The sequence below is a fragment of the Aspergillus neoniger genome (assembly GCF_003184625.1).
Source record: "Aspergillus neoniger CBS 115656 unplaced genomic scaffold BO87scaffold_45, whole genome shotgun sequence".
Classification (NCBI taxonomy): Eukaryota; Fungi; Ascomycota; class Eurotiomycetes; order Eurotiales; family Aspergillaceae; genus Aspergillus; species Aspergillus neoniger.
In genome coordinates this window covers 175,916-202,675 of record NW_020291173.1, presented here as the reverse complement: position 1 = coordinate 202,675, position 26,760 = coordinate 175,916, and the positions used below count along the sequence as shown (strand labels likewise).

Genomic DNA, 26,760 nt, shown 5'->3' with positions numbered 1-26,760 from the left:
CACCAGCCACTCGTAGAGAGCGTTGTACGTACGCTGCAGATGCTAGCCACTGCTAGGAACACACTAAACAGTAGGCACAGTTCAGTGGTTAGTGATGGTTTTCAGCTTTGCCTCCTGCACAGACGGGGGAGTCTCACCTAATCCCCTCCCCCCTTCATTTCATTTAACTTCCTTCACACGGCTCGCCATGCTACTTTAACCCTCTCAATTGCACGCCTTTTAGGAGACTCAAAGTTGTCTATGATAGATTAGACTTGCAGTCACATTCAATTGACAGCAGTGTGGACAACCCCAGCTTGTGACTTGTCCAACATCCGCACCGCGACTCAGCTGTGGAGCTGGCCAAAACGCCTGGACCTCAAATTGTGTGCATTTGCAGCACGCTACGACTCCGCAATAGCGCGATTGCTTTTTACAGGCTTCACCAGCACACAATACATCCAGAGGGGTCATACTTTCGTGCCTCCAGCCGTCTTTATCAACTAATTCGCTTGGGAAAGTACTGTGTCAGCATTGACCGAAATTTCAAATTTGACCCTGCCAATAAGTCGTTCAAGGCACCCATAATCAGGAACACCGATTCAAGATGGGCTGGTTTGATGGAAAATCTTCATCCTCGTCTTCCCACCACTCTCATTCCCGCCGACGTTCTTCCCCCTCACGACGTTCCACTTATTCAACTCATCATCCTCGTCACTCTGCTCCGTCGATATTCAGTCTGAACGGCGGTGGTAGTCGCGTCGGACGCACCAGCCCGTCCGTGCTTTCTTCATCCTCATCGCGGCGCGCACGGCCCCGAACAGGCTTCGTACAGAAGGTGGTTCGCGCCATCAAACGCTTGCTCCGTGACATTTACGACTATGCGCGTCGGAACCCAGTGAAGGTTCTCATGCTGGTTGTCATACCGCTCCTCACGAGTGGTGTTCTGCAGAAATTGCTCGCCATGATCGGAATCCGACTGCCAAAGGGGCTTTTTGGCGGGAATTCATCGAAGCCCAGTGGCAACAGCATGTCAGACAATATCAAGGGCCTCATGAACATTGCGAAAATGCTGATGTAACTACTGAGGCATTGCTTTGCGGTCTGTATTCCAGCGCTTCTGCACTTTGGTGTATGAATGGGAATATCAGCGAGAATTAGTCAGAAAAGATAGACACGACACGATCATGATACGACAATGATGATACGACGCAAACTTGACCTGATGCTTCTTGGTTACGATGTCCGTTGGCGGTTGCGGGTAAATCCAAAGAGTCATGTTCCCGATATGTTTTTGATATTTATCGTTTACGGTGTTATGCAAATGTTCAAGTATTTAGACACGATTCCAATGAAACGTTCCCCACGGCCTTCTGGCCTTCAAAAATATTTTTGGACACCAAACACTATTTGTACACATGCAATGGCAAGAATTGTTCGTAAGCTCTTTCGAGGGGAAAAGCATCGAACCACAGAGAATACCGCATATCAAGTAAGCGTGTTTCGCTATCTATGTCGGATTCTTTACGATCTCTGAGACCGCTTTCCCCGCCTCCTTGCCTTGGAAGGTCTCGCAGAGCTGGCGGTGCCTTCAGTCGACTCCTCCACGACTTCGGAAAGCTCCTCCTCTGACTCAGCACCGCTATCCACGGCATTTGAAGTGAGCAACCTGCCAACCGTCTTAGAGTAAACCCAGCCCGGCAAGCGGAAGACCATCGTGTCACGAATTGTCGGACGCTGAATCTCATCGACGTCGAGCAAGAATTCCTGACGCTCGCCATCTTCTGTTTCCTCCTCCAGGAACACATTTCCAAGAGAGTCGACAATCAGTACCTTCCCATTCTCAGCAATCACCTTCTTCCGCTCCCCAGTGGGCTCCGTCTGAGGCTCGGAAGTGGGCGTGGCCGTTCCAGAGTTCCGGGATGTCGCCCGGCCACCTTTCCTGCCCTCCTTGCGGTTGTCCCTGTCCATCATGCGTTTTTGGCGACGGTTCATAGGCATAGCACTCTGTTCGGGCTCCGGAGCCGGTGCCGGAGTTGGGGCAGGAGCTGAGGCACCATCAAGACCGGGGATACCCCGGACACCAGATTCATCACCCCAGGCAGCTCTCCTCGCCTGACGGATGTAACGATCGACGAACTCCCGCTGGCGCTTCCAGCCCAGCACCAAAGCAGCGTAGTGCGCACCACCACCAAAGACCAGAAACAAGCCAATAAGCACGGATCCCAGACCAGGACGGAATCGCGAATAGTAGTAACCAGTTCCCTTCCACTTGGGGAAACCATTCTTCAGGAAATGGTCGTAGCGCTCGCGACCCGGGCCACGGAGGATATTGGCGACGGTGTTGAGGCGAGCGGAGCGCTCATGAGCCTCCTTCACGGCCGCGGCGATTTCGCGCTTCGAAGGACCATTGTTGACATGGACACCGGACTTGGAGGACTTGGAGCGAGACTTGTCCTTGGAGCTGTTGGCGATGAAGGACCGCTTGACTTTATCAGGATGCAGAAGTCGGGACTTCTGACGGTAGGCCTTGCTCAATTCATCTTGGTTGGCGTTGGGTTTGGCGCCGAGGAAATCTGTCCGTCGGGAAGATGGTCAGTGGCGGGGGACTTTGGAGGTGGAAGGGGAATTTGTTTGCTCAGGTGAAACGTACCGTAGAATGTCACATTGGGACCTTCTGCAGCGGCGAGTTCGTCATTGATACGGAAGATTTCATAATCTGGAGAGTCGCAGAGATTTAGTATGTGGGAATAGAGAAGTTTGCGGGATAACAGAAAGGAAAATAGAGCAGCAACTGACCTTCTTTAGTCCAAGCCGCGGCCAGAACAATCAGGGCTACAAACGCAAACAGACGAAGTGCGATAGACCTCATCGTGGAAGAAGGGAGCGGTCAAGCCGCTGGACCCAAAGCGAATGAGAAGAGAACGAATGAAACAGAAAGAGCAGTGGAGAACAATTGGTGCGCCAAACAAAAGACTACATGCAACTCATGTTCATGATTCAACAAGTGGTGAAGTACTTTGTAACTTGTTCTTCCTCCAAAAACGAGATAGGTGGAATCCTCAGGCGACGATACCGCCAAAGCAATGATCTGTCATCAGGCAGGAATGGCGTTACGCTTACGTGACGAGAGAGCTAGGCCTAGAATGGGCAAATCCGGGTTCACCGCCCAGATCGGTATGGAACGCCTGAAACGGAATTACGGTACGGGTCCAGTGGAGTCTGCAGCTGCACGACGTGGTCCAATAAAGGATCCAAGGCCAGGTGAGGAGAAATCGAAAAGAGGAGATAGGTAGATGGAAATGTGATTGATACCTAATGTTTGCAGAAGTGGCTATTCCAACTCACAGGCTGGCTGGCAGTAGAGAGAGGGGGTGGTGGTTGGGACAGCTGGGGTTTAAATTCGAGACAAGTCCCCTCTGGCAGTAGTGTAGTGGATAGTGAGTGAGTTACTGAGTGCTCTTCTTCCTTCGACTACCACCTGAAATAAGGTATATCAGACATGGAATTGGAAGAGCAGTGGAAGATGATTGAGGGGAAGTGATTGGGATGGCTGCTTGAGTAGTCCACCCTCAAGAGTGATCGTCTATCTCTCTTTCTATCGAGATCTCTTCTTCCGCATCCAGCTTCGAAAGGTCTGTCTCTCTACTCTCTCCACCCATTGCTGCCCTGCTTTCTATTCTTAGCGGGCCTCATCCACCGTTGTATCTTGATTGGATTCGAGGGTCTATGAAACCGGAGCAGCGACTGGAGCAGTGACTCAAGCGTTGGATCCAAACGTGCCTTGTTTATTTGCCTTGCCATCCATTCCTCCGATACCTTATAAGAAGCACCCGAATCCACTTGTCTTCACAATTAACCTTCTTTGTTGCTGGGCGGTACCTCTCAAGCCTGTTACAAGGCGGATCGGTACCTGGAGGGTACTTACTTCAGTTACTTTGTCTGTGCTTCCCGCCTGGAACCGCCGGGGGGGAAACCAACGAAAAAAAAAAAAAAAATACCGAGACCAGTACTGGAATACGCCTAGACTAGTTCGGTGCTTCCAGGCTGCCAAAACGCCTCGTTGGTTTTGCTTTCGGGCCAGCTAAGCCGCTTCCAATCTTCCTCGACAAAAACATTCCCCGGTCTCTCTTCTCTCTCGGTCCTTCCCCCTTTTCTTTACTGCTTTTACTACACTTCATCTCCATCATCTTACCGTCTTCAGTCTTCTCACACGTATCACTATTCTCCCGATCCACTTCATCTCATTCAATTATCTTACTCCTACCTTATCTTTCGAAATTCCTCCGAATCTCCAAAAATGCCTCTCCAGATCCCCATTGATGCGATTACCTCGCGCTTAGGCGAACGGTTCAACAGCGTTCGCTCTCAATCCCTCGGCACGCGCTTTGCCAACCTGCGTCCCATCTCCGAATTCCTGGACATCAAGCGTGTCTCCAAGCCCGCCCATTTTGGCGAGGTCCAGAGCCGTGTGAACTACAATCTGTCCTACTTCTCTAGCAACTATGCCGCCGTCTTCGTGATGCTCAGCATCTACAGCTTGCTGACCAACCCCCTGTTGCTCTTTGTCATCATCCTGGTCACCGGTGGTCTCTACGGCATCGGAAAGCTCCAGGGTCATGACCTGGAATTGGGCTTCGCCCGGTTCAACACTTCCCAGCTGTACACCGGACTGCTAATTGTCGCGGTGCCTCTGGGATTCTGGGCCTCGCCCATCTCCACTGTGCTCTGGCTGATCGGAGCCACCGGCGTGACTGTCTTCGGCCACGCCGCTTTTATGGATAAACCAATCGAGAATGCTTTTTCCGAGGAGGCGGTCTAGGTGGTCGGCCGCGAACTCCTTACGGTATGCCCCGATGGGGAAGACCACCGGGGGCACGAGTGGGGAGAGAAAACAGACGTGCAGCTCCGTGGGTGGACGGTGCGGCACGGATCGAGGAGATTGACAGCGAGGAGGAGGAGGATGCATACGCTCGATCGGCGTATGCGAGGCAGTCGGCGGGTCGGGACGAGGGTGGAGGGCCTAGGTTGCGCAGGCGGAAGATGGATTACCTTAATTATGTGGACGAGATGAATTCGATTGATGGGATGGACTATGATCTGCGTGAGGACATGGACAGCACGGTGGCGTATGCGGTTCAGCTAGCCATGAAGGACAAGGAGGAACGGTTGGTGGATCAAGCCTTGGAACGGATTCGACGCGCTCAAAAGCAGGGTCAGAAGAACGTACGACTTTCGGGTCGAGAAATGGAGGCGCTGGAGCGCAAGCGCATGCAGGCAAACCCGACCCCTGATCACGACTATCGGAATACAAGTCCCCAGGTTTCCCCCGGTGGCAGCCGATCCTCGAAGCCGCCGGACAGCCCCAGCAGCAAAAGGGGAGCGCAACGGAGGGGGTCCAATGCCTCGACAGCGAACAAGCATAGCGTGCCCTCACCGTTAGCCGAAAACAACGCTGCCTATGCGTTCTGGGCCTGGACCTCGGGGGCCTCTGGCGGGTCCCCAGCTTCTGCACGTTCGCCATCTGCCCGCACGCCTACAAGTCAAGCACCGCCTCGATCCCCTCTCCAGCCAGCTTATGCCTTCGACCGCCTGGCTTCCGTCCCTCAGATTCGCACACCGGTGGGCGTGAAGAGTCCCTCTGTGCGTTCCCTCCCTGACGATCCACAGTGGGGGCCTCCGTACCCTCCGCCGTACCCAAGTGAACCGCCGCCATACCCGACCGATCGTCGACGCCCCGAGCCAACTCCATACATGTCAGGCTATCGCAGCGTCTTTGACGATTCTGCGCGTGGCAACAGGCGAGGCGTGAATGCTATGCCGGGGGCTGCGACGGAGGGGCGTCTCAGTGCAGAGGAAGAAGAGGAGGAAGGAAATAGTTCCGATAACAGCGCCATGGTTGAGCGCCGCGTGGCCGGCAGTACGCCGACACGGGGGCCAATCGGGCGAGGCAGTCGACCCCGGAGCAGTCGATCTTGAACCCCCGAATCGTGCCCTTTCAAAACGTTGCTTTCTTTTCTATCATGGGCAGCTCATGTCGCAGCTGATTTAGCCTTGAATGTTTCTTGCGTGGATTCCCATGGTTGATTTTCTTGCGCGTATAAAACGTAATGGAGTTCGTCTAGAGCGGGTACCTGAAATGATACTATTGATAGTGATGATTTGTTGTCCAGATTATCATATTAGTAAATGTTAGTAATGAAACGCGTAGGGAGGTTCCCCAAGTAGTAGATCGTGGTGGCAGTGAAGTATGTATCCCTGCTGACGAGGGAAGCGAGACGAACTCGTGATACAGTTCATGCAAGTCACCGTGGCTGGTGGCGGATCCCGAAACCTAAACGGCCTGACTGACTATAAGAATTGTATCGACTGTATAAGACGATCCGAGCAGAATTGTGTCTGCCTAGACTACTAACTGGGCAAACGATGGGAGGATGAGCTAAAAGAAGTAGTAAGCCAGCAAGATGAATGTATGTATGAAGGAATTAACTAATTAATTGGGGCCTGAAATGCGAGGAACCGCGGACCGATGACGTCGATGAGGTCATGGGAAAATTGGCTGTGCAAAGAATGCCAATACCAGCTTCTGCTTTGCTTCCACTCTGGATTTACTTTGCAGAGCTTCCGATCCAGCCGGCAGTCCATTGGATAGACTTTGGGATCTACTATGTACTACTACTACTACTACTCTTTCAGCAGTGATGCCACTCTCCTGGCCGGTGGGCCCTCTTCGTCGTCACCATCTGGGCAGTTGCGTGTTAAATTAAAGACGGACTCGGTCTCTCCACCGACCCGGTCTTTTTGCTCTTCTTTTCCCTTTAGTCACTCTTTTATTCCTCTCCTCCTCTCCTCCCCTCGCTGCCAATTTCGCCCTCTTGTCGTCGGTCAAGGTGTCACCAACGCTGTCAAACGCCGTCTACCTCCCTCTTCCTGCTGACCCTCGGGATCCATTGATTGACGACAAGCCACTTCCGCCCCTTCCGGCGCCCGCGTTCCACCCGATCGCCCATCGCGACATCTTATACTATCTCGATCAGTCTTTCACGGCAGCTCTCCTTTTTGGCAGCAACGATAGCTAGAGTGCGCTGATTGCTGCGCTTGCTCGCTGGGACATTTATCACTTCACTGGAAGAGGGGAGGCCATATATAAACAATTTAGCGAAAATGTGGATTATATCATTTTGGATATTTCCGATCATCTCGGCGTGCACATGGATTGGTAGCGTCTCCCCCCTATACAATTGCGGGTCAATTGTTCCGATAGAGACTGACAAGTCCCTTCTAGCCATGTTGATTGCGATGCTGGCCACCTGGGCCAGAGAAGGATCGCCGATATATGCCAGTATGGAGACGGGTCAGACCATTGCGTAGGTGTCACGCGACCTTGGATCTAGGATGCGATTGCGATGCTGATTGTACACCTTTCGTTCTCTTCTAGGTATATTTCCGACATTGGAGCACAGGGTCTGAAGCCGCTTTTCATTGCGGGCAGCTGCGTCACGGTCGTTTTCCTCGATCTCTCTTTCCTGTCAGAACGCTGGTTGCGACATGCGGGTCAATTGGTCCCGAACAAGGGCAAATTCGACAAGGCCTGCGCAATCGCGTCCATTTGCTTCTCGATTGCGGGCGCCTTGGGATTGATCCTCCTTTCGATCTTCGATACTCTTCGTCATCCAAATATGCATGATGGCTTTTTGATCATGTTCTTGTTAGTATCTCATTGCGCATTCGAGGAGAGAAACCCTCGAGGCTGACATATCTGCAGGGTTGGATACTTGATTAGCGCCATTCTCATTTGTTGCGAATACTGGCGTTTGGGAATCTTCTATCGCTCCCAGCACCGAGTGCTCCTGGCCAGTTTCATCATTAAGCTCTCATTCGTCATCATTGAAATTGCGCTGGCCATTGCTTTTGGTGTCCTCGGCAACAAGGGTGGTCATTACCGGAACGCAGCGGCAGTCCTGGAATGGGGTGAGTAACCTCCAGTAGATGACTCTCAGGAGATATGTATAGATCGACTAACTGAGAATAGTGATTGCGCTTATCTTCACGTTCTATGTACTTTCTTTCGTGATCGACCTGCTGCCCTCGGTGCGCACGCGCAAGCATGTGCCGCAGGGCGAGAAGGTGTCCCGGAATGGACAGACGACAGCGGCCTATCCCGATGGCACATACGACTACGAGGAGCCCGTGACGACGGACTCGGCAGGGCCCAATGCTAATTACTACCGGGGACAGCGGATATAATTAGGCCCTTTTGAGTGGGCTCGGTGTGAGAAATGGTTTGACTATTTTGGAACGATATTTAACGATATATACCCCGTGGATAGGAGTGGTTGTATAATGGAGCTGATTGATTGATATATTGTTAGTGTTGTTGATGTTGATGTCTCTTGGGACCTGATCTGCGATCCTTTTGCACATATTGATCTATGACGTTGACTGTATAGTACGTGCCTAATATCTGGATAATGTATGATCATTGAGATACTACAATATTGACCAGCAAAGACGTTATAATAAAGCAGACATGATTACATTATATCATCGAGTAAGACATCATCTAGATCTAAAGAAATCAAATCTACCTATACAGACCCACCCCTTGAAATAAAAGATACCAAGAAAACAATGTAAGAAATAAAAAATAAATAGATAGATCAAGCCAACAACACCTCCCTGATCCTCTCAACCTGCTCCCTCCCCACCCCAACCGTCCCCAAATACCCCTGTACCCCACCATACCTCTCCTCCAAATGCGCCCGAATCGTCTCCACAAAGTGCCGCGGACACTTGGTATACTCCTCCGACAACCCCAACAACCTCACCTCCTTCATGCGCTCCTCCATCTCAATGACCAATTCACCCTCAGACCGGAGATAATCCTCCCTCATCACCTCCTCAGGCACCACATCCGCCACAAGCAGAAGCAAAAGAAGGATGATAAGACCCGTGCGATCTTTGCCCTGCGTGCAGTGGATGAGAATCGGATAGGCACTACTACTATCCTCAGTCTCATTCTCATCGCTGCCATCTGCGGTAGAGGTAGAGGTAGAGGACGACGTGGATGTAACAGAAGAGAATAGATCAAATAACGTCTTCATCTCCCCATAACTACTATCCAATGTATCCATGCCTAGTCCGACTAATCCCCGCGGAGACATGACTTGCTGTCCGACTATTTGGACGGCTGCGGGGCGGTAGCCTGATGCTACTAGGGCTAGGACTTTGCTGTATTTTTTTTATTTCTTAGTTTCTTCTTTTGATTTCTAGTGATTGTGATTGGGGAATAAGGATTTTGGGGAAGAGAGGATGGGAGAGGCGGGGGGGGGGGGGGGCGTACAAGAAATTCCACCAATCTAGCCGCCACAGAAGCGTCCGCTCGAATGCTTTCCCTGTTAAGCTGACGGGGAAACGAGTGACGGTTGGGAGATCGGGGAGGTGGATGTCTGTTGATGTTGTTGATGCTGATGAGGATGCTGTTGGTTCTGGTGCTGGTGCTGGTGGTGTTGATGTTTGTCTTTCGGGTGACTCTGTTGATGATGATGACGATGATGACTCTGTTGAAGAAGCAGCAGCAGCTAATTCAGCTAAGCGCTTGTTGGTGGCTATTTGATGTTCGGTACTGTGTCTTTGTCAATATGAAGGAAATTAAGAAAGTTGAAGAGTAGAATAATACCTCGATCTTAGATCCACGACCGTCGAGATATGGAATTCGTCTACGAGGCGGCGTTTGTCGCGCTCAGATGCATCGTCTAACTTTATTTAATCGAGGTGATGTTAGTACGTGTTTCAACCATTCCATATACCATTGATATACAGAATATGTAAAGTGGTAGGTATATATACCCTTGCACTTCGAAAGAGGATACCCTCTTTCAACACCCTATACAAAGTTATCAGTATACGGCATACGATATATTGATATACAAGGATATGCATACCTCTTCCCAATCAACTGGTTAACCGTACGCCCAACGTCCCGGAAATTGATAATGTTGTCGAACGGACGACCCGGAGAATCGAGATCTACGCTCGATTGGCGGGGATGCGAAGAGGACATGATTATCTTATCTGTCTTGTTCTTCCAGGTTTAAATGCAATTGAGAGAAAAAGGATGGGTTTATATATAGTACAATTGCAGTGTCTGTGATAATCTTTGTGAAGATTCAACGCAGGCAGAATAAGGCCAGATCAAGAAAAAAAAAAGTGGTACAAGAAGTGATGACTGGGAGGTCCGCTGTAATAAGTGCAGCAGTGGGAAACCCGAAAAGAGAAAGAAAAGACAAACAACCGCAAACCGGGCAGCCAATCGACCTAACGAACGGGACTAAGCATGCAGAAATCCAGCAAGATATCTTCGACAATATCCAAATGGCCCGGGCCAAGGCAGAAAAGGTGGAGGAAACGTGGATGCGCCGATGGGGAGCCGCGCGGCAAATGGCGGTGGAGCTTCAGCCATCAACAACACTATCTTTATGGCCCAAACTATTATCTGCTCGCTGCAGTGCCGCCCATCGTCGGGCCAGTCAGCTCCTATTCTCCCTACGATCTACAGATAGTTGATATGTTTCCACCCGCTGTTGCATGCTCATCTCCACGGTTACAAGCATTTGCATTGTCATTCGCACACTAGTTATCAGAATTGAATCCATCCTCGGTTCCATCACTGTCTGCCCAATCCTGGATCCGACTGAACACCCAGCAAACAGCAATCGCATCCAACACACACCCATCCCTACAGAAGTACATCGCAGTAGCACCGTAACATCAGTCAGAAGACGACACATTAGTGGTATGTACCCCAGTTCCCTCCCCGGTAAAAGTACACAGTACAAACACAAAAGATATTCCTACACAGTAAGATCAAATCCCACCCCGCGCGCCCCCCATTCAAATAGAATAATGGACAACACAAACGATCAACTCATATCAATCACAACTTCTCCAAGAACCTTGATTCCCGCCCAGTCCCGCTGCTCGCTCGCTTTGCCCGAACTGTTGGGACAGACAGGCCTTGTTCCGCCGCGCTCGCCCGCCGTTCCTCCGTCTCCACCCCCGGAGTGGGGATGGCCTGCGAGCTTCGACGAGCAATATCATTGCTGCCAATCCCTTCAGCCTTACCCTCCGACGAGCTCTTGGAAACAATCTTCTTGAACCCACTCACGAGACGACTGCGCCTATCTCCAGCGGATTCCTGACCTGCCTGGTTGACAGCTTCCTTCTCATCCTGGCCTTCGCTGACTGACATCCTTTTACTCATAACGCGAAGGTCGTTGGCGGTCACAGGATGGGATCGAAGCGCTGCTCCTCGCGAGCCGTCCTCAGCAGCTGCCTGTTCAGATTCTTCAAGGACAACAGGAGCAGCCGGTAGTTCCGGAACTTCAGGTTCCTTCTCTTCTGGATGAGCAATATCCCAAGCTCGCCCGTCCTCGTCTTCAGATTTCTGCACTGGCTCAGCTCTTGAGATCTCTCGAGCTTCCTGTGTTTCCACCCTCTCAGCTGCCTGGGGCTCCGGCGGTTGTTCCGTCTCTTCGACGGCCCGGGTCTCTGGCTGCTGCCCCGTGGCTTCAACTACCCGGGTCTCTGGTTGCTGTTCTGCCGTTTCACTCACCTGAGCCTCTGGCTGTTCTGCCGCTGGCCCTGGTTCTATTGAAGGGACCACTTCCAGAGTGTCCTTGCCTGACTTCGTAGCCTCGCCTGCTGCAGGTCCACTCGGACGACGGCCTAGCCGACCCTTGAACCATGATCTCAGCTTCGACTCGGACTTTGAGATGGCCTCGCCGGGAGCAGTCTCCGTAACAGCGCCTGCAGTTGTCCCCTGAGCACCCTCCGTGGACGTCTGTTGCGGCGCAGTCTCAGCGCGTGCCTCATCTGCTGCTCCGTCAACAGCCCCAGTTAACGTATAGGTTTCGTTCTCGGAAGTGCGCTTCGACTTGCGGCTCCACAAACGGGCTTTCTCCTCTTTGTACTTGGAGTCGGTCCTCAAAGAAGCTATTGCATATCATTAGTCTTTCTCTCCAAAGTATCAATAGGCAAGACAACTCACCTCTCATGCGTCTCTCCTCTGCCCTTGTGTCGGCATCTCGCTCGCGTTGGATGGCTTCTCGTCTCTCAGCCTCTTCCTGATCAAGACGCTGTTCCATCTCCCTAGCTCGCTTCGTTTCCGCACGGTCCGTGATTTCATCAAACGTGGGTTGCAACCGGGAACGAGCGAGAGCCTCCACATCTGCCATGTCGACGTATTTCTGTGAGCTGATATTCACGCGGTCGGCGAATTGGTACTGCGCGTCCGTCTCCTGTCTCTCCTTTGCGCGAAGTAAGGCGGTTTCCTCCAGTTCCTTCTGCATGGCGGCTGGCGCGCGCCCTGTCTCTGCATAAACACGCATCTCCATGTCTTGGATGGTAGCATCGACATTTCTTCTCGCAGCCTCCATCAGGAGCGCGCGGTCCTTTTCTCTGCGCTCATCCACCGCATCGAGCTTTGTTCGCAGACTATACATCTGGCTTCTGATCTCCTTCGATCTCTCTGCGTCAACCGAAGAAGCATCACTGTCGATTGATAGCCTTCGTCTGCGGACCTGTAAGCTAGAGCGCGTTGTCTGGGGCTCGATTCCGTAGTATTCGCGGTAGATGGCCGCCTCATCCTGCATGCTGGCCAACTTCTCCGCCGCCCGCTTCTCTGCGGCATCTTGTAAGCTAAAAGCCTGTTGCAAGATCATCGGCTCTGCTCCCGTCGCGGTCCGCTGGGAGCGCATGCGACTGGGGCTGATGGGGCCCTGCTCCTTGGCCTCAACAACCGCATACATGTCACGCGCCATAGAGACTGCTGCAGCCTGCAGGATGCTCTTCCGCTTGTATTCGTCGAGCTCTGGTGCGACAGGAGGGGTAGCGGTGTAAAGCCGTGCATTGGTGTTGGCAATATGCTGGATCCTACTAGCTTCCATGGCGTTGTCGAGATCCCCAAGGACTTCGCCCGCCTCCATTCCCACGTGAGGCGCCTCTGACGGGGCGGAGTCGGCTCTCCTTCGGTTAGCATATAAAGCACCCGTTACCGCATAACGCGTCCTATCTCGGCCTGTTGTACCGGAACGTGATTCGATCGTCTGACCAGCTCCGGACGAGTCATACTTGAGGTCTGACGGCCCAGTGGAAGAGCTGACGATCGACCGACGGTCCCTGAGAACGAAGGCCGCAGCCTTGTAGCCTTCCAGGCTTGGCACATCGGATGCGCGCTTGTCTTCCACATGCTGTGTTGTAGCTGCACCTTTTGTCCCCGATCCTTTGGATTGGGCGTGAGCGAGAGCGGCTACTGCAGATGCATGGCTAAATCCGGGGCGGGAGCCTGTCGCCTTCAAGGCTAGGGAACAGACGGAGAGTCAGTATTTGGGGGGATTGGTCCTATGGTAGAGTGAATACGAATAGGCGAAATTGATACTTACTGGCTAGTTCCGTTTCAGCTGTCGAGGGCTCACGGACTGATAATTTCCGTTCTGGATGGGTTACATAGAGAGCGGCTGTCGCAGCTGTGCATCGTGTTGTGTTAGCTGTGGATTCGCGTCTCGGTATACAAAGTAGAGTGGGACATTAGGACGCATGAGATCATCGATCATAGCAGCGTGGAGATATGATCAAGTAGGGTAGGGATGTGAAACAGGCTAACAGGGCACAGGGCACAGGGCACAGGGCCGATCAGGAGCCCAGGATGCAAGGACGCAGATCGTAACTCACCTTGATCCGCTAAGCGGGCAGACCGGGAGCGGCCGAGGGTAACGCGTTCGACGGGCGCGGGTTGTTCAAGGGTGGTTGCCATGATAAGATAACGACGATCGTCTACAGGGTAGAAGAAGGCGAGGCATTCCTGACGAAGAGGAGATGGGTGGAGGAGAAGGGGAGGAAAAGAGGAGGAGAAAAAGGTAGGGATTGGGAAAGGTTAAAGGGTAGGCAGCAAAAGGGAAGAAACGTTAAAAGGTGGATGTTGTAAGAAGGGGGAGGGGATAAAGTTAATGACGCCGATGATGCTGTGGGTAGAGTTTCATGAGGTGGTAGTAGTACTGGAGAGTAAGGGTATGAGTAAGTAAAAGCACTGTACTGTTTAGTTAGTTCGGTTAGTAGGCAGAAAAAGGGAAGGAACGACTGCCCACGCTGATTGGGGAAGGAACAGAGCAAGAGCTAGAGCTAGAGAGGAAGAGAGGAAGGAAGCTGAGAAGGGAAGGTGTGAGTGACATCAGGGCCGGGAGCTGATGTCATGATGAACTGAACAGACCCGAAAATGGTTGCATTTCTTGCTTCTTCCGGGGGTGCCTGGCAGCTCTTGTCATCGACTTTTGACTCTTCTGCAGTTCCTTCATTCAGCCTTATTCCATGGTTCCAGTTCTTCACTAGTGGGATGGTGAACTTTAAATATCTACATCTACAACCAAGATAGCACAAAACAAGTCTGACGAACATTATTCCCACGGTGGAGGGATGATCAGGCACTCATACACTCATGCACACTGTCTGGTAACGACAGCCATCATGCATCCCATCCACCTCTCTACCCACTCACTAGCTAGTCTAGACTTGCGCACGCAAGCACCAAATCTGGGTCTGTGTAACAACTTAGTAGACTAGACCCGGAGCCTTCAGATCCAGTCCCGCCTAATCACTTTTAGTGTTGAAACTAAATACCATAGCCATTGTTATAACTGGTGGTCCGGATGAATTGCGCGCGGACCCGGGGTCATGTCATCATGGCAGTGCCTGCCTTGCTCGTGCTATTCGCTATACCCCAGGGTTGATAATATCGCAGGGCTCTTAAAGATGCACGTTCCCCCCCGCGCAGCCCAAGGGATTAAGTATTGTTGAAGTTATCTATCTAAACTAGTCTCAGTCATTCGTTTACGAACCCCTCTTTCTCACCCTCTCCCCCCCTCCCTCTCTCACCTTCACATCTCGTATTCCTCATCCTCCTAATTCCTGTTCCCCAATAAATATAGCTACTAGCCTACCAGGCTCCAGTTGTATACCTACACCTTACTACACCTTCGCCACACCATAAACAAACAGAAACCCACCCACACCACCACCATGTTTTGGTTCTCTTCCCACCAACAACAACAGCAACAGCAACAACCTCCTCTCCTCCCAACCCTCCCCACCTCGAAATCCAAAATCCGTAGAACCCTCAAAGCACCCGGCCGCCCCATCGCCATTCGCAAAGACCACATTACCGACACCAAGACCCTCCTAATCGTGCGTCCCCAAGGCGATGCCCAATCCGCCGTGGCATACAAAATCCAAGATGCCGACGGCATGACGCTCTACACCGCTACGGGGCGCAAGTTCAGCAACCGACCTTGTCGCGAGTTCCGCGATGCGTCGGGCCTCCCACTCTTCGAACTACACCGCAAGACTTCTTTCAAGAACAACTGGTCCGTCACCTTACCCGGCAGTAACCCAACCAGCCCGATAGCCAAAGGTGCTGTCCAGCGCTCATCCTTCAGTGCCGCCGGCTGGGGGAACTGCAATTTCACCATCACGTTCGACAATGTAGCTGCGGTGGATGGGAAGCAGCCTGAGGAACGTACCCTGACATTGGAAGTGCAACGGCATGGGAATGTGCTGGCGCTGTTTGATATCGTGGATGGGGATCGCAAGATCGCCGAGGTGAAGGAGAGTATTCGCCATAATGAGAAGTTGGCGCTTATGCCTGCATCTCGCCTTGGGTATCGCCCTGTACTGGATGTGATTGTTACTCCCGGCGTGGATATGGCTTTGGTGAGTTTACCCATCTTTCTGTTTTCCATAGAGTATATATACTGCATAATACCACATACAGTATCTATACAGTCTACAGAAATCATGTTCTAACTAACCGGGGATTTTCTAGATTGCAACGATTGCGGTCATTGCATCGGACACTGTGTTTGCCTCGAATTATTGATTGCGCGCATGTTTTGGACTTTGGATATGTCGGAACGCCATTATGGTTACCATGAGATTATGAAACTGATGACTCTCTTTCTGTCTATTCCTCTTCTTTCACCTTGCAATTTTTTTTTTTTTTTCTTTTTCTTTTTCGTCGCTCTTGTTTTTCCTGATTCTATTGTGGTCTGTTTAATCGGCTGTGGGTACTTAGGTGGCTCGCTGGGCTGCGTTGAACCGCGGTTGACAGATTCCAGGCGTTTGGATGGCTTCCGGAGCTTCCCCAATGCTACCTTTTTCTACCACTTCGTCAGTGGATCCATCCATGGGTTTACTGTGGTTCTACTTGCTTGGCTAATTCAATCCTGTCCGGAGAGGTCACGCGGGACGAGTCCTTCCAGCCTCGGGTGTCTTCGGGTATTGTTTTGTTTACTTTTGTTTTCTTTTTTCTTCTAAACTTGGAGTCGAGCTAAAAATGTATATAGTTGTGATCGCTGAAAGTTATTGTCAAATCCAGTGAGGGGTATTCTTAACAAGGGAGAAACAAAAAAGCAAATAATCAAAGATCATCATCCGTAGATCGTGTACCTTCACCGCAAATGCAGCATCTTCAGAATATCATGGCGGCTGAAGAATGAGCGATTCCATTTACCGAAAATATCTGAAAAACAAAACACGTTAGTCCCTCCCCGGGCGAGTAGGGGTAACAGCAAGAAACACCTACACATCGGAATGCTCAAGGCACAGACTCCCATCTGAATGCTAGAAATGGCCAGGAAAGCCGGCCTGATGCCATTCAGCAGCAGCCAGTCATAGGCATAGAACGTCAACACAAAGCTGAACATGTTTTTGAAAACCAGCATGCATGTAAAAGACTCGATGGCAATCTCGCCTGTTGGAAGCGTCAGCTTTGAACCATAATAGATCCCGCATCTGGCAGCTATACTTACGATGTGCATCGACAATGTACAGCGCACTCGCGACAGCGCCCATCACCATGCCTATAATAACCAGAGCGAAGAAGACGTCCGCCACCAGCCATCCATATCGCGCGACATCCTCAGCGATGATACCAAACCCATACAGCCCGGCGCCGCAGAAGATCAACTGGAAGATCACGAGGAGAATGCGGAACTCCGGCTCGTACTTCCCTCGGTTGAGTTTAATCATGAAGCGGTTCATCGAATCGGAGAGAAGGCCCGATAGGATCAGACCCAGTATGGAACCGATGAAGGCCCCCGTGTACAGGTACCCGGTTTGCACCTCGTTGAACCAAAGGGGAGGGCCGAGGAAGATGGCGGCTAGGACGACACCGATGAATACGGTCCATCCAATGATTACGCCTTGGATCAAGCATGCCTGGTATGATGGTCAAAACGTAAGCTTGTGGATTGATGAGGCTTTCTACGGCATGGCTTACCCAAAGGATTGCGGGGTGGAAGAATAAGGGAAAGGGCCGTAAGAGGAGCTTGAAGAAGCTCTCGTCGGTTTTGCGTCCATTGAAGGGTTTGAGAGTTTGGAGGTAGGACACCTTGGCTGGTGTTTCTGACTCTCTCTTTCGGGGTAGCTCTTGTGAGGACGTAGGTTGGTGATGCTCGACTGCGGATGAGGTCTGCTTTTGATTGTCGGGCCCTGGAGTAACCTCCGACGTTGTGATATCATTGAGCTGGACTTCCGAGGCGGAGCGATCGTTGGCATATTCGAAGTCAGCGTTCAAGTAGTCCGGTCGCCTGAAAGCTGTCTCGGGGACAAAGAAGAATGTGAGAGGCAGTGCTGCCGCCGCGAAAATGGCTACCAGGTAGAAAGTCCAGTCCCATCCAAGGGTATGTGTGATCTTGCCCGCCAGTACTGGCGTAAGAAAGGCTGCACCAAAGAGAGCAACGTTGGACAGTGCCATCCTTTTGCCTCGTTCCTGTTTGCTTGATCAGCATGTGCTTGTGAGGACCGTGAGATGCGGTTTATACTCACGTGCACGTAGAACAAGTCACCGACACATGCATTGACCAGAGCTTCGAATGGAGCAAGAGCAATCCCCTGGAAGATACGAGCCCATAACAGACTCTGGTAGTTGTGCTTACTGCCCCCAGCCCAGGCACAGCTCACCACCATCAAGGCATTTCCGAGCAGGAAGAGGTGACGCTTTCCCCAAACTCGTGCTGTAGGTACAATCAAGATCCCAGCCACTCCAACACCACAGAGATGGTAGCCAGTGAGAAGCGCGACTGAGGTGAAGCTCTTGCCATAGTAAAGAGCAATTGTTACGGTGTTGGCAGCCATCAGCGAGCTTGTCGTTGCGCACAGCACCGCGACAAAAGACAGAACCAGAAGCGTGAAATCGCGCTTCCAGAGTGGCCAGTTCTTGTTCCGAGACTGTCAGCTATTGCCCATGTAGCTCGTAGCTCCTCAAGAGTGACTTCAACACACCAATGGATCGTTGGGATCATCGCTTGGCTGAGGGACAAGTAGGATGGGTACAGAGCCCGACCGATCGTATTTTAAATTTGAGTCGATGACCGGCTCGTTGTTGGAGTGTTCTCGCTCAAGTATGTCCGTGGTCCCTATTCAAAAGCAGTGTTCAGTGTATTTTGCAGAGACAAGCATGGTTGTTGCATGAGATGGCTCCTACCTGGTACATGAGGGCGCTTGGTATCCAACACGCCAAGCCGCATGATATTATTTATTCGTAGCCAAGCAGATACAATAAGAAACTAGAGCGAACAGTCACCGGCTAAGGTGGAAGCAACCGAGAGATAGTACAAGGAAGCCTATTGTTGATGGTCGGACGCCTAGACTCCTCCGGCTGGGGACTCTGGAAGGCGAAATCAAGGTCCCACGAGGATCGCGCGGGGAAGTCGTCATGCAAAGTGTTCACAATTGAAGTATTCCTACACGAGGGAATACAGTTTGCGGGGAATTTCTGCCTTCCAGAAATTCGTAAATGATGGGTGTCCCGAGGGGACATTCTCGTTCTGCAAGGGCGGTGGTAGTAATGAATAATGACAACCCTAGTTCGTGTATATCATCAGAAACCAAATTGGTGGGTGCGGGTCAGGATGCCCCTGGTGAATCTACTACTGGCTATGAAAGAACGAATTAGTACTCTTTTTCTAACGGGGGCAGCCAGGCCCAAATTTGGATCGTGGACCCCAGCCTTCTGACCATCTTTCTGAAAGTACTTTTCTGGAGGATGTCGATCGGATGAGGTAGTGTAACTCAAAGGGATAACTCATTTATCAGACACGGCAAGTCTATCATACCTCATAACTCATACCAATCATGTGTAATTTTGTCTTATTGGACATCAGGGTGATACACAAAGAGACACTAGCACATCTTGCAAGTTCTTGGAGGTCGAATCAAATCTACACCTTACAAGGTGTACGCTGAGAGAAACTTTATATTGGCTAATAAGCGCCACACAATCCTTCCGCAGTGATCAGCCATGTTCACATCGAAGCCCTCCTCGGCTGCTCATGCATGCATGCATAATCCGAGGCTGCAAGCAAATGGGGAGACATTCATTTCAAGACTGAAACATGGCCCCGATGCCCACCCAGATTGAAATGCAAGGGATACTGATCAGGGCCAGAAGACCACCTGCAATGAACACTGCCTGCATGTTGGGGCCTCGAAAGTTTGACAAGTCCAGCTGAAATCTCCAACTTAACAAGTACTAACCCTGGCTGGAAGATCAACAATTGGCTCGGGGGATCTTCATACACGATTGGCCCATCCGTTAGAGTACCTTTCTAGTGGCGGGCAAAGTGGACTCCTCCCCTCCTGGAGGTGGCTCGTACTTTAGACATAAGAGTAGATAGATATCTTGGTTTCTGTCCAACTTCAGTTGTTACTTCGGTGCACTGGCATGCATAACTACATTCCTCCGGGGTTCCGACGATGGTCTCATGGACCATTGTTTTCCTTATCCATTTGGTCACCTCCCTTATTCTCTGCTGCCAGTCAATGGCATGGGCAGCAACCTAGCAGTAAGTACGAAGTAGTACAATGTCCAGTGTTGTCATTATGTATAACAAGCGGATTGACCATCCGCCATCGGAGCAAAACCCACCAGGGATACTTTCTGGGGCCCGCTTAGGTACAACCTAAAATTATAGATAGCCCTTGAATTCGTTCCAAGTATCCTATTAATTATCTCCTCACATGATGAGCATAACAACGGACATCCTCTCTTTTTGATGAACTAGGAGCACTTTCCTTGGACAGGTTTCATCGATATAGATACTAAGTGTAGCAGTAATTGGTAGTGGTTCTAGCTGAAGTCTCCAAAGGCAAGGAGCTTTAAATACGCAACAAAATCATACTAAGACAGACGTCTTGGCCATGGATCACTTCTGGAGTGCCTTCCAAGCCAGGAAAGGAAGTGAGGTGAATACTGTTGGCTCGACCCCAATCGTTCCTTCTTCACTTGATTCATGTGTCACATTCCCTCCACTTCCACCACTTTGTTTACTTCTTGCTTCTTCTCCCCTTCTCCCACTTTATTCTCCCCTCGCCATCTTTCGAACCCCAAATCATCTTTCCATCAACCAACATCTCTCTATCCCATTTCATACCCCGCTAGTCAACCTCGGAAGACATGATGAAACTCTACCACGTTAGCCTGGCTCTTTTCGCTGGCCTAGGCTTGGTAGCTGGCCAGGGGATGGACAGCCTTCCACCCTGCGCGGTAAGTCCCAGTTACGACAACTTGTCTGCCTGAGTATTGCTGGTTCTATGTAGCTGAGTCGATCCCAGAGAGACTGCGCCACCGGTTCTATCCCCAAAACTTGCAAGGCCATTGATGTGAACTGCATCTGCTCCGACAAGTCCTTCATCACTGGTATTTCCTGCTGCGTTGCTTCTACGTGCTCTGCGGAGGATCAGACCTGTATGTCCAATCTTCCCTCCCAATATCCTCACCCCTTATCTGGCCGCGTGGTACATGGCGTCGGCTCGGCTATAATGACGGCTTCTAATGGGTCAATCGTGTTCCAGCTGCCCTCAATTTCGCACAGCAGATCTGCGGTGGCGCCGGCGTAACTGATCTCCCACAAAGCGCCAGTTGCACAAGTGGAAACACCGCGAGTGCTACTTTGCAGACCACGGGCACAACGACTGGTGCTTCTGCGACTACTACCTCGACTGGTGCAGCCAACGGAACCCGCCTCGACTCATCCAGCTCTGCCAGTGCAGCGAATGCTACCAAAACGGGAAGCAACACTCAGTCTGTGAAAACGCAGGGCGCTACTGCAACTGATAAGAACGCCGCAAGTAATGCGACTGCTAGCAGTGCGGCTGGTATTATTCTGGGAGATAGCAGTGCTGGCCTTGCTGCGATCCTCGGGGCAGCCTTTTATGCATTGCTTCTTTAGAGGGCACCGGATAACGGGTCACCTGATGGTGCTACGAGTGATGATCATTGAGAGCAAAAGTGGTTCTGTCCTATCTTCAGGGCGGCAGAATAGTGTCCTACAAATAATCGCCTTTCACGAAGGCTGGCTAAATTGAACTGGACCAGCCCAGTTAACTGTAATATGCTTATTTATTTGTATGATAGGATCGGAATCAAGGTCACAATGTCTTTTGCCGTAGTGGTTGCTGTATTGCCTACAAATAGAGGTGTATACTCAGTAGTGCGAGGGTCATGCCGACTGCATGGATTCGTCTACCGGTCCTGTTCCACGAACCGGTTAGCTGCTTCCTGTCGCTCTTCCCTGAGGGTGATGAATATCTATCAATTGTCAGCAAACCATGACATTGGCGTACCCGCCAGAGCTTTCTCCGGGGAGCAATCATGGGGGCGGGGGGAAAAGCTTACCCATAACCAAAACATCATTTCCATAAAGCCATATGTGAATACCACCCTGTTTTTCAGCTGATCCAGACCCGATGTAGCGGCACCGGCAGTGCCGTAGTTCCCCATTCCGGTAGCGGCATCCATTCCCCACGCCGATGGTTGACTCTGGTATATGAAAAAGGAAACGGCAAAGAAGATGCAGAAACGAGCGGCGGAAAGGAGTGTCCAGATCTCCGAGTAAAGCGAGGTCAAGCGTGCCATGAAGGGGTTCGTGCGTACAGCCCCTGCCACTGGTATAGGGGATTGCACTCTAGCGGCTTGAGCCATGGCCAGGATCTCGTTAATTTGCGGGACCTTGGTCACAAGAATGAGGTCGACCAGGGCATCGACGACGAGGAGGACACCACATAGGGCGAAAGGGGATTGAGGTCGGGAGATACTAGGGGTTGACTCCTGAATTGATTGAACGAGAGATATTTAGTAAACCGACGGGAGGTATCAAGGGGGCCGAGTGAAGATATAAACATAAACATACCAGATTCAAGAACTCCCCCAGCATGAAGACGAGGTCAGACTCAGTCACGACCTCTGGCGACCTGGTCAGGTACACGGCCAGCACAAACAGGAACAAGGCATGTGCCTGGATCAAGGTCTTGGAGGAAAGGAGAGCCATGCTGAATTGATTGAATGGCTGTAACGGGCAGTCAGCTAGTATCTTTCTCTGTGCGAAACATGCGTTAATGTATCACGGTCGGGTTGCAGAGAGTATCCGGGAAGGTTGAGCTCTGCAGCTGTCTCAATTGTGAACGACAAGAAACATTGTTTCGACCGATGGGATTCGAATTGGGGAAACGAGAATTGGATTTCCCCGGCGGCCGAGTGGGGCTGGACTTTTGGCAGCCTCCGATCGAGATGGAGAAGAGCAGGCCGGGAATGCGCAAGACCAACAATTAGCGGAAGCCCACCCCCTCTCAAAGAAAAGCAATTTGTCGGCTTATTCGGAGGAGGCTTCTGTCCCCTTTTTCTCCTGGTGCACACTCTCTATACCTCTATACTAACCTACATTATATGGCCAGAGCTCCGCACGGGAGAAGTTGGTATTATTATCGCGGGCACTGACATCATGACCGACGTCCCAGTCACCTTTACCAAAGAACGACACATCAAGTATTTCCTACGATGTCTCAAAACCTTCCTTCCCAGCCTATACACCTCCAATGACTCCAATCGCATGCTTCTCGCCTTTTTCACGGTCGCCGGCTTAGACCTCCTCGGCGTCTTGCAGAGCAAAACCACCCCCGAAGAGCGACAAGGCTACATCGACTGGATCTACCACTGCCAGGTTCCCACGGGCGGATTTCGAGCCTTCACCGGAACGGATTTTGGCGCGGAGAATCGGACATCGGATAATGAAGCTTGGGATCCGGCAAATGTGCCCTCTACCTTCTTTGCGCTGGAGCTCCTTATCATCCTGGGCGATGATTTATCGCGAGTGAAGCGGAGGGAGTGTTTACAATGGTTGCCGCGCATGCAGCGTGATAATGGAAGCTTTGGAGAGGTGCTGGGTCCGGGAGGGAAGATTGAGGGTGGTGGTGATCTACGCTTTTGCTGCTTTGCGGCAGGCACGCGGTATATTCTGCGGGGGAATGGCGGGGCAGATGTGGATGGCATCAAGGACATTGATGTGGACAAGCTGGCCGCGTTTGTTCAGGCATGTCAAGTAAGTGACCTGCACTCTTGGACTCCGTATAATCTGATACGTGACATATGCTGAGATGCATTATTCCAGGCATATGATGGCGGTATGGGTGAAGCACCCTTTTGTGAAGCGCATTGTACGTTCTATCCAAATTGCTCACTCTGCTTAGAATCGGGCCCCCCGTTATTGTTACAGAATGGCAGCTTACTCGTATACCCCCGCAGCCGGTCATACGTATTGCGCAATGGGCGCCTTGACATTCTTAAGTCGTATGGCAAAGGATCAGAAGCCACCGCCAGTCCTTTCGCCAGGCGCGAACGAATTCGAGTCCTTGGTTCGTTGGCTCGTTGCCAGACAAACGACAGAACTTGGCGACACCGAGGAGGACTCGGACGATGATTACAGCCCTGAGGTGAATGAGGTTCCGAAACCGGTACCGGAGGCTGTTGAAGAAGTAAGCTTAGATGAGAGCCTCGATAAGCTCCCCGCTATACCGCCACCAACGGAACAGGATCTACGATGTGCAGGCTTCAATGGGCGATGTAATAAGTATGCTGATACATGTTACTCATTCTGGAACCTGGCAACATTAGATGTAAGCAATCACGATTTGTTTGAGAGAGTGACATTACTGATCCGATCGTTGGTGGACAGATGATGAATAGGTTAGACCTCGTGGACGCAATTCGGAATCGGCAATATCTTCTCGGAAAAACGCAGCATATCATCGGCGGTTTTGGAAAGGGTGTGGGCGAGCCACCAGGTTGGTACCCTTGGGGGCGTTATTAATGTCTGGTAATTTCCTCGCTGACTGACCATTGCAGATCTCCTCCATTCCTACTTTGGGATGGTCGCCCTCGCGTTCCAGGGAGAGGAAGGGCTAGATGGGGTTGATCCAGCGCTGTGTATGAGCCATCGGGCCGTGCAGCAACTACAGTCTCTCCCTTGGTGGAAAGAAGGGGTTTGAAGTGATGGGTTAATTGAATAGGGTCGGAAGCTTTGGGTCTCGGGTCTCGGTGAGATGGAACTTGTCAGTCATATACCCCAACCATGCTAAATGAATTGATTGTTTATATACACGACAGTAATGAGCCAACTTGAAGTTACTGTACTTGTGTATCTTCTAGCCTTTACTATGTAGATAAGGTAACCCCCCTCCCCGTATCGGGTTATATTGACCTATAGAAGTAGTATGTCACAGATGTGATGCAGTCATCATATGATGTGATGACTGATTCCCAGTACTTTCTATGACAACTTATTCAATCTCTGAAGTGACAGGCCCGTGAAACAAGATGGACACTCCATACCAGATACGTGTGGTAGGGGCGTTTACAAGAGGAAACTAGGGAGGCATGTCATAAGCGAAGACCCTATCAGAGCTTTAAGTGTCGACTTATTCTTAACCTGTCAAAGTAATCAGGGGGTCGGATTTGCCGGGAGTTAATTAGTTAGGGACCGCCGCGCAAGGTTGACTAAAAGCGATGACGATGTTGATTGAAAACGGCTGTTCAGTTACGGAATTTCAGGGGCTGCTGGCTGACTAGACTACAGTAAGTACGTAGTTATGAATGATGCTAGCTACTACTAGTAGTTATGATGTTATGATCCACACATGCCCCCAATTACTGCTACTTTTCCTTCCTGTAATGGGAAGCAAGGCCGGGATCGATGACATCGGCCCTTCGGAACGGCGGACAGAACGGTACAGAGTATTTTGCATAGTTATGCTAATCGGAGAGGGGAGGAAGGGGAATAGTTACAAAGTACTATTTTGACTATTGAGGAAAGAAGAAATCTCGAAGGATCAGGAGTAATCTTAAATTGTAAGTTTATTTTATTACTCCGTAGTAAGAAATCCATAATACAATTTGGTAAGAACAAATAGTAATGGAAAATGAGATAGTAATACCTCTGAGGATATGCAAAGCCAGTCTCAAAAGGTGCCTGAACGCAATGACAGAAACGGCCCACGTTCCCACCGGCTAAAATGTGGCCGGGCGGCTAAGAGTAATTAATTAACAGTGAATAAAATACTAGTATGGAATGCGAAGATGGAAGGGGAAAATTAGAAATAGAAATAGAAATTGTAGGTTTGACATTTCATAATAATAATAATAATAAAATCACTATCATTGTTGGAAATGGGTTTCGGGGGTTTTTATGGGGAAAGGAGGAAGGGGAGAAAAGAAACAAACAATAATAATAATCATTCCAGTGTCCGTAGAATAGTTACTGTTAGTAAATATCCTTCTTACACTCCTTTCAGCAGCATCATTGTCACATTTCATACTTTGATCAATCACACTCATTTTTAATTAGCCAGTATATTGTTTTGAGGACCACAATTTTATCTGCTCATCATCATCACAATCATCATCACTGACCACTCCACTCCACCCACCCACACAGACAGACATAGTGAGTCTCCTCCCTCTTTCTCTCCCCTGGGCTCATGCACGCCCCTGCCGGCTGTCGTCAGTCCCCCCCAACTCCGTCCTTGCCAGGCTCTCCTAACCCAGTCCTCCTACTACTACTTCCACTACCAAGACTACTATTATTATCATCGTTCCTTTCCTTTCCTTACCCCCTCCATCACCCTCAACTTCCTGCTCGCTTGCTGGTCGGCTGGCTAGAGAATTTGAGGCGTGCTTTTTTACTTTTGCTTGCTTGCTTGTCTGCTGGCTAGCTGGCTGGCTTGGCTGCTGCTTTATTGAAATTGCCCAGCACCTGTCGTCATCTAATCCCGGATTTATTGTTTCCATTCCACATCGCTGTACAGATTGCCCCTCAAGCTACGGGCCCTGCCTTACTACTAACTAATCATCATCAACCGTACTGAGTTTGTCTGGCTGGTATGTGTTTGCCTTCTTTTCCAGAACATCCCCCCCGCGCTCTCTTTCGCTTTCTCTTCCCTCTCCTTCATCCACTCCCGCACTTTTGTTTGCAGCTTGTCGCTATAGAACCACATACCTTCCTGAAACAACACTAACGTCCGCTGGATCTGTTACTATCTAGCTTAGTGTATCATCCCTTATCGACCTCCCCTACTCTGCCCGTTCCTTCTCCGAATTATTGCGGTTCCGAGCTTTCCACACTCCTGCCGACAACTAGCTACTAGATAGCTACCATCACCGACTTGCGCGCCCGTCCTACGTTCCCTCGTGCCTCAAAGTTCATTCGAGCTATTAGCCCCCTCATTCCTTTTGTCACAGATTAGACCGTCATCATATACTCTTGTATTTCATCGGCTGTTCCGAACAATCACCTCCTTGATACCTTCCAATCCTTCTCACCCACGTCGGCGTCGATTTGCGATCTCCTGGAACCCCCACCCCTTACAACCGGAGCGACAGCGGCCTTCGGTTCACTCTCT

The 26,760-nt window shown here is 50.8% G+C and overlaps 13 protein-coding genes across 13 annotated transcripts; 8 read left to right on the top strand and 5 right to left on the bottom strand.

The window, feature by feature from the left end:
• Window positions 1-586: 586 nt before the first annotated feature.
• BO87DRAFT_319205 (uncharacterized protein) lies at window positions 587-1,060 on the top strand (the record flags this gene model as incomplete). The annotated part of the gene is made up of 1 exon (XM_025619836.1): window positions 587-1,060. One exon carries the CDS (start codon window positions 587-589, stop codon window positions 1,058-1,060), a length of 474 nt encoding a protein of 157 aa, XP_025475212.1.
• Window positions 1,061-1,289: 229 nt separating this feature from the next.
• BO87DRAFT_419507 (putative endoplasmic reticulum DnaJ domain protein Erj5) lies at window positions 1,290-3,033 on the bottom strand. Its single transcript, XM_025626949.1, has 3 exons — window positions 2,779-3,033; window positions 2,633-2,698; window positions 1,290-2,555 (listed from the first exon to the last, which is right to left on the bottom strand). Exons 1-3 carry the CDS (start codon window positions 2,849-2,851, stop codon window positions 1,504-1,506), a joined length of 1,191 nt encoding a protein of 396 aa, XP_025475211.1. The 5' UTR covers window positions 2,852-3,033; the 3' UTR covers window positions 1,290-1,503.
• A 53-nt stretch (window positions 3,034-3,086) lies between these two features.
• Window positions 3,087-3,638, top strand: BO87DRAFT_344283 (uncharacterized protein; the record flags this gene model as incomplete). The annotated part of the gene is made up of 3 exons (XM_025620814.1): window positions 3,087-3,271; window positions 3,351-3,374; window positions 3,471-3,638. 3 exons carry the CDS (start codon window positions 3,087-3,089, stop codon window positions 3,511-3,513), a joined length of 252 nt encoding a protein of 83 aa, XP_025475210.1. The 3' UTR covers window positions 3,514-3,638.
• A 641-nt stretch (window positions 3,639-4,279) lies between these two features.
• BO87DRAFT_319153 (putative COPII vesicles protein Yip3) lies at window positions 4,280-4,801 on the top strand (the record flags this gene model as incomplete). The annotated part of the gene is made up of 1 exon (XM_025619832.1): window positions 4,280-4,801. One exon carries the CDS (start codon window positions 4,280-4,282, stop codon window positions 4,799-4,801), a length of 522 nt encoding a protein of 173 aa, XP_025475209.1.
• On the top strand, window positions 4,499-6,452 carry BO87DRAFT_176777 (uncharacterized protein). The gene has a single exon (XM_025618378.1). The coding sequence runs from the start codon at window positions 4,828-4,830 to the stop codon at window positions 5,956-5,958; it is 1,131 nt and encodes a 376-aa protein (XP_025475208.1). The 5' UTR covers window positions 4,499-4,827; the 3' UTR covers window positions 5,959-6,452.
• Window positions 6,453-7,143: 691 nt separating this feature from the next.
• BO87DRAFT_319092 (Frag1/DRAM/Sfk1 family protein) lies at window positions 7,144-8,226 on the top strand (the record flags this gene model as incomplete). Its single annotated transcript, XM_025619829.1, has 5 exons — window positions 7,144-7,198; window positions 7,265-7,346; window positions 7,418-7,687; window positions 7,745-7,950; window positions 8,012-8,226. The coding sequence occupies 5 exons, from the start codon at window positions 7,144-7,146 to the stop codon at window positions 8,224-8,226; spliced, it is 828 nt and encodes a 275-aa protein (XP_025475207.1).
• A 413-nt stretch (window positions 8,227-8,639) lies between these two features.
• ptyA (putative tyrosine/serine protein phosphatase) lies at window positions 8,640-10,352 on the bottom strand (the record flags this gene model as incomplete). The annotated part of the gene is made up of 5 exons (XM_025621939.1): window positions 9,924-10,352; window positions 9,829-9,865; window positions 9,659-9,738; window positions 9,323-9,604; window positions 8,640-9,210 (listed from the first exon to the last, which is right to left on the bottom strand). The coding sequence occupies exons 1-5, from the start codon at window positions 10,040-10,042 to the stop codon at window positions 8,640-8,642; spliced, it is 1,089 nt and encodes a 362-aa protein (XP_025475206.1). The 5' UTR covers window positions 10,043-10,352.
• A 229-nt stretch (window positions 10,353-10,581) lies between these two features.
• BO87DRAFT_368558 (uncharacterized protein) lies at window positions 10,582-14,113 on the bottom strand. The gene is made up of 4 exons (XM_025621938.1): window positions 13,711-14,113; window positions 13,422-13,505; window positions 12,029-13,339; window positions 10,582-11,973 (listed from the first exon to the last, which is right to left on the bottom strand). The coding sequence occupies exons 1-4, from the start codon at window positions 13,790-13,792 to the stop codon at window positions 10,916-10,918; spliced, it is 2,535 nt and encodes an 844-aa protein (XP_025475205.1). The 5' UTR covers window positions 13,793-14,113; the 3' UTR covers window positions 10,582-10,915.
• A 938-nt stretch (window positions 14,114-15,051) lies between these two features.
• Window positions 15,052-15,907, top strand: BO87DRAFT_319085 (uncharacterized protein; the record flags this gene model as incomplete). The annotated part of the gene is made up of 2 exons (XM_025619828.1): window positions 15,052-15,741; window positions 15,854-15,907. 2 exons carry the CDS (start codon window positions 15,052-15,054, stop codon window positions 15,905-15,907), a joined length of 744 nt encoding a protein of 247 aa, XP_025475204.1.
• A 571-nt stretch (window positions 15,908-16,478) lies between these two features.
• BO87DRAFT_410346 (putative MFS transporter) lies at window positions 16,479-18,665 on the bottom strand (the record flags this gene model as incomplete). Its single annotated transcript, XM_025626321.1, has 7 exons — window positions 18,515-18,665; window positions 18,313-18,446; window positions 17,857-18,246; window positions 17,309-17,800; window positions 16,839-17,247; window positions 16,613-16,780; window positions 16,479-16,549 (listed from the first exon to the last, which is right to left on the bottom strand). Exons 1-7 carry the CDS (start codon window positions 18,555-18,557, stop codon window positions 16,479-16,481), a joined length of 1,707 nt encoding a protein of 568 aa, XP_025475203.1. The 5' UTR covers window positions 18,558-18,665.
• A 1,660-nt stretch (window positions 18,666-20,325) lies between these two features.
• BO87DRAFT_344263 (CFEM domain-containing protein) lies at window positions 20,326-21,455 on the top strand. Its single transcript, XM_025620813.1, has 3 exons — window positions 20,326-20,575; window positions 20,644-20,776; window positions 20,884-21,455. Exons 1-3 carry the CDS (start codon window positions 20,486-20,488, stop codon window positions 21,258-21,260), a joined length of 600 nt encoding a protein of 199 aa, XP_025475202.1. The 5' UTR covers window positions 20,326-20,485; the 3' UTR covers window positions 21,261-21,455.
• BO87DRAFT_344258 (uncharacterized protein) lies at window positions 21,387-22,565 on the bottom strand. Its single transcript, XM_025620812.1, has 3 exons — window positions 22,221-22,565; window positions 21,707-22,138; window positions 21,387-21,619 (listed from the first exon to the last, which is right to left on the bottom strand). The coding sequence occupies exons 1-3, from the start codon at window positions 22,356-22,358 to the stop codon at window positions 21,554-21,556; spliced, it is 636 nt and encodes a 211-aa protein (XP_025475201.1). The 5' UTR covers window positions 22,359-22,565; the 3' UTR covers window positions 21,387-21,553.
• A 73-nt stretch (window positions 22,566-22,638) lies between these two features.
• On the top strand, window positions 22,639-24,704 carry cdc43 (protein geranylgeranyltransferase type I subunit CDC43). Its single transcript, XM_025621937.1, has 5 exons — window positions 22,639-23,405; window positions 23,475-23,520; window positions 23,609-23,979; window positions 24,039-24,147; window positions 24,209-24,704. The coding sequence occupies exons 1-5, from the start codon at window positions 22,809-22,811 to the stop codon at window positions 24,349-24,351; spliced, it is 1,266 nt and encodes a 421-aa protein (XP_025475200.1). The 5' UTR covers window positions 22,639-22,808; the 3' UTR covers window positions 24,352-24,704.
• The last annotated feature ends 2,056 nt before the right edge of the window (window positions 24,705-26,760 follow it).